Source organism: Emiliania huxleyi, assembly GCF_000372725.1.
Source record: "Emiliania huxleyi CCMP1516 unplaced genomic scaffold EMIHUscaffold_372, whole genome shotgun sequence".
Classification (NCBI taxonomy): domain Eukaryota; phylum Haptophyta; order Isochrysidales; family Noelaerhabdaceae; genus Emiliania; species Emiliania huxleyi.
The window spans coordinates 116,416-120,393 of record NW_005199178.1 but is presented as its reverse complement, the minus strand read 5'-3'; the positions used below and the strand labels follow the sequence as shown (position 1 = coordinate 120,393).

General features: G+C 63.9%; 4 protein-coding genes across 4 annotated transcripts in view; 1 reads left to right on the top strand and 3 right to left on the bottom strand.

Annotated features, from left to right (window-relative positions):
* The window catches only part of EMIHUDRAFT_117997 (hypothetical protein), a gene marked incomplete at both ends in the record, with an annotated part of 5,207 nt that extends 4,800 nt beyond the window's left edge, over positions 1 to 407 (bottom strand). The window contains one exon of the mRNA XM_005771743.1: positions 6 to 407. Within this exon, the coding sequence (XP_005771800.1) occupies positions 6 to 407 (402 nt within the window). The remainder of the gene's footprint in view (positions 1 to 5) is intronic.
* A 1,289-nt stretch (positions 408 to 1,696) lies between these two features.
* On the top strand, positions 1,697 to 3,292 carry EMIHUDRAFT_444904 (hypothetical protein). The gene has a single exon (XM_005771742.1). It carries the CDS (start codon positions 1,794 to 1,796, stop codon positions 3,186 to 3,188), a length of 1,395 nt encoding a protein of 464 aa, XP_005771799.1. The 5' UTR covers positions 1,697 to 1,793; the 3' UTR covers positions 3,189 to 3,292.
* A 176-nt stretch (positions 3,293 to 3,468) lies between these two features.
* EMIHUDRAFT_316147 (hypothetical protein) lies at positions 3,469 to 3,732 on the bottom strand (the record flags this gene model as incomplete). Its single annotated transcript, XM_005771741.1, has 1 exon — positions 3,469 to 3,732. The coding sequence occupies one exon, from the start codon at positions 3,730 to 3,732 to the stop codon at positions 3,469 to 3,471; it is 264 nt and encodes an 87-aa protein (XP_005771798.1).
* A 59-nt stretch (positions 3,733 to 3,791) lies between these two features.
* On the bottom strand, positions 3,792 to 3,978 carry EMIHUDRAFT_369497 (hypothetical protein; the record flags this gene model as incomplete). The annotated part of the gene is made up of 1 exon (XM_005771740.1): positions 3,792 to 3,978. A coding segment is annotated over one exon (187 nt), but the record flags the coding sequence as incomplete, so codon positions are not given.

The following is a 3,978-nucleotide window of genomic DNA, read 5'->3' as shown; positions in this document are numbered from 1 at the left end:
CCAACAACCTCTGCAGCCGTGCTGCCGACGGGCGGCGGAGGCTCCTCGCTCGACGCGGCCGCCGAGCTAGCCGGCGCCAGGGCCGCATCCGCAACGACAGCGGAGAGCTGGTCGGCTTCGAGCTTGCATGTCTGCTTCGTCTCGTCCCAAACCATCACCAGTCCCTTCTTCGTCGCACCGCCGCGATCCGGCTTCATCTCGTGCGCGGCGATGCAGCCGCCGCAAGCGCACGGCATCGCAATGCGAAGAGTGTAGGGCTCCGGCGACGGCTCGAGGTTTCGGACCCGCAGCTTTTTGATCCAGGGGGTAGCCAGGTCCTCTTTGTCGAGCGCCCGCGAAAGCTTGCCGCTGTGGGCGAGAGACTGCCAGGAGACGGGGTCGGCCTGTGCCGTGTTGGTCTGTGCCATTGCAATTTGCAAATCAGGGAGCCGGGGGCCAGAAAATGAGTGCTCTCCTCTTGAGGGGCGAGCCGAGAACGATAGAGAGGCCGCGGATGCGGGCGCGGCTCGTTGACCAGGGAGAGCCGGCCCGACCTCCCTGGGCGGGGAGGCGACGCGACCCTATGCCACCGCCCTCGCCCGGGGAAACCTCGGCCGGGCCGTCGATACTATCGATCGGAACCGGTGGAGCCGGGAGATGCCGGCGAAGACGAAAGGCGGCAGCGGAGAAAGCGGCACCAACAACGAGGGAAACGACCATACCGGTCGTCGCATAACGCTCGGGAGACGAGCAAGAGAGCGAATCACGAACTGCGTGATGTGGGCCGTGCAAGCCTTCATTCAGCTGGTGCCAAGACATTCGTAAAATTGAAGCCAAGAACGTCCGCCAAATCCGTGCTAGGGAAAGCTGATCGAGCCCAGCGTGCCCGCGGCCGCCTCCCGCGCAGCACCGCCGCTGGGGACGACACGCTGCGGAATCGGATCGAGCCCATGCACGGGCAAAGAAGGACGCTGCAGAAGCGGCTGGAGAGGCAGCCGGCGTCTGCCGTCACAACGAGTCCCAGCGCTGGTTGGACATGCGCGTCGGCTCGCCCGAGGACTGCTGTCGCGACCCTCCCGTCGTGACGCAGCCTCCGACGAGCTCTGCAACCGAGGAGAGTGAGGGTGCGCCTCCCCTCACTGCTGGCCTGGCTGCGCACCGCCCCACAAAGCACCCCCTCGAGCATCTCTACAAGTACAAGTACAAGGGCGACCTTCGCCAAGTCGTCAACACGCCCGGCGGCTCCGGCAAGACTTTAGCCTTGGCCACCCTCCTTGCGGAGCAGGAGAAGATCCGCTCTCGGTCGGCAACGTGGCAGCTAGTCGAGAGACTCGGTAGTTGTGACCCCCCTCTGTGCTCTGAGTGAGGACAGGAGAGAGAGAGCTTTTGTGGTGTTGGTGTACGCAATAACGGGACAGGGTAGTCGTTCTCTCTAGCTCCCCTTCTAGCTCTTAGCATGAGCTGCGCCCTGTGTCCGACCCCTTTTGCGCAGCAACACCTTAAACTTTTAGGCCCTCCAAATTCGGGTCGGAGCGTAGCGGAGTGGGCCCCGAGTTTGAAAAGGGCGACGGACGCTTGCGTCCTAGCCAGAGGGGCCCCCGGAGGGATGCTCAACCGCTCCACGCCACGCCGCTTGCGGCGGTCCTATTCCCAGCTCCGCTGCACGCTATTTTTCTTTTTTCCGCATACACCTTGCTAGCCGCGCGCGTTTGTGTGGCGCTGGCAAAAAACATGCGGTGCGCAGCGCCGCTACACGGTGGCCAACAACTGGAGCAGCGCCGCTACGCCGACAACACCCAGCGGGTCGCTCGTACATGGCGTCTCCACTCTGCTCGGTGAGCGCGAGCTCTGAACGGCCCAAAGGCAAGGGCATCGTCGAGGTACAGCCGCGGGTGACAATTCACTCCGTCAACGAGATCGACGTCAAGGCGCAGACGTTCGAGATGGATCTGCAGGTCGAGCTGCAGTGGAAGGATCTCGGCTGGCTGGAGAGAATGGAGCAGCCGGACTGGATGGCGGCGGCCAAGGAGCTCGGCTGGCAGGAGCAGATGCGGAAAACCTGCTGGCACCCGGGCCTCGTGCTCCGAAACTGCAAGGAGAAGCGCGACGACGCGGAGGTCTGGTTCCGCGTCGACAGGAAGGAAGAGGTGCACGATGCGCAGGACCGCCGCATCTACTTCATCGCTCGCGTTCACGCCGTCTTCCGCACCAAGTACAGGCTGCACAAGTTCCCCTTTGACATGCAGTGGCTGACGGTGCGCATGGGCTCGTCCTTCGAGTTCGTGCGCTTTGTGCGGCAGGGCGTCTCCAATCAGGCGGAGAAGCCGGACTTCCTCGACCGCGCGGCCTTCATCCTCGAAGAGTATCGCCCGCCGGATTACGTCTGTGTGGAAGCCAAACCTGCGGACAAGGCGGCGAGCTCATCAGCCATCCGGTATCAGGACCTGAACATCAAGGTTGCGGTGCAGCGCAACCACTGGTACTACCTGACGAACGTGTTCCTGATCGACTTTGCGCTCGTCGGCTCGTCGCTCTTCGTGCTGCTGGTGCCTCCCGCACAGTTCGAGGACCGGATGGGCCTCTCGCTCACGCTGCTGCTGACCGCCGTCGCCTTTAAAGAGCTCGTCAACACCTACCTGCCGCAGATCTCCTACTCGACGATCCTGGACAAGTACGTCCTCGCCGGATTCATCATGCAGGTGCTCGTCGTCGTTCAGAACGCCGTCGCAAAGGTCGAGGCTGGCGAGCACGACATCCTGGCGTTCTCGGACACCATGGGCTTTCCCCTCCTCTTTGCGTACCTCGTCGGCTACCATCTCTACTTTCTGTGCGAGGCGTGGCGAGCCACGCGGGAGGACGCCGAGTACTGGGTCCGCAAGGCAGGGGAAAGATCCTTTGAGGGGCAGGACCGGAAGGAGGCCTACAGGTGGCACCGCGTGCATGACGTGCCCCCTCTGGAGAAGGAGGAGGAGGAGGAGGACGTTGACGAGCAGCAGCAGCAGCAGCAGCAGCAGCAGCAGCAGCAGCAGCAGCAGCAGCAGCAGCAGAGCAACGAACCGCGAGAACGCGTTGAGCGAGCACCCGTCCAGCCGCAGAAGAGGGGACGGCAGCTGCGAGCAGCCAACCCAACGAGGCTGCTCCGGTCGGTGTCGCCGAGGTTTATCCGGCCCGCGCCAAACCCGTACGTGCAGATGCCAGATCAGGGCTGATTTTATTTACGGTGGAGACGGCTTGACTGTAGGGTAGGGTACGTTACTGTCGACTGTGGACTCTAGTCTTTTAGCCATAGTAATTAACGCGTATTACAACCACGAGCTCGGACACCTGCGACACCTGCGTGGCTGTGGTGATCTCGTTCCGCATAGATGTTAGATCATACGTGCGTACTGTAGTGTGTAGACAGAGAGCCGCGTGTACAACTGAACACGGTACTAAGCCTTCCCCTTCCGGGCTTCCACAGAGCGTCCGGGCGCAATAATTTACCAAGCATCAAGCGTCTGCGTCGGCGCCGCGCGGCCGCCATGCGAGCAGCGATCCGATGCTGCTGGCCGCGCTGGCGCCCGCGCTCGACACGGCGGACCAGCCGCTCGTCACCGCGGAGCCGGCGGCGCCCAGCGCCGTCGCGTTTGTCCAGTTGGCGAGAGCGCTCGGGCCCGCGGCTTGCTGCGCAGACGAGAGCCCGCCGCCGACCGCGCCGAGCCGGGACATCACAACCTCGCCCACAGAGATGAGGCCCTTGAGCGCGGGGGGCATCGCCTGCGGCGTCAGCAGCGCCGCCTTGAACTCTGCGAGCGAGATCTGGCCGTCGCCGTTGGCGTCCACGGTCTGCAGCAGCGCCTCCACCTCCTCGAAGGAGGGCGCCTTGCCCGCCTTTGCCAGCGCGCCGCGCAGCTCGGCCACGTCGATGAAGCCGTCGCCGCTCGTGTCCACCTCGCGGAAGAGCGCCTCCGCCGTCGCCTCGTCCGGAGCAAGCCACTCGCCAGAGTCGAGCCAGTCGAG

Bases quoted from the DNA above. Each gene is read 5' to 3' on its own strand.
- EMIHUDRAFT_444904 (XM_005771742.1), top strand. From the start codon at position 1,794: ATGGCGTCTCCACTCTGCTCGGTGAGCGCGAGCTCTGAACGGCCCAAA.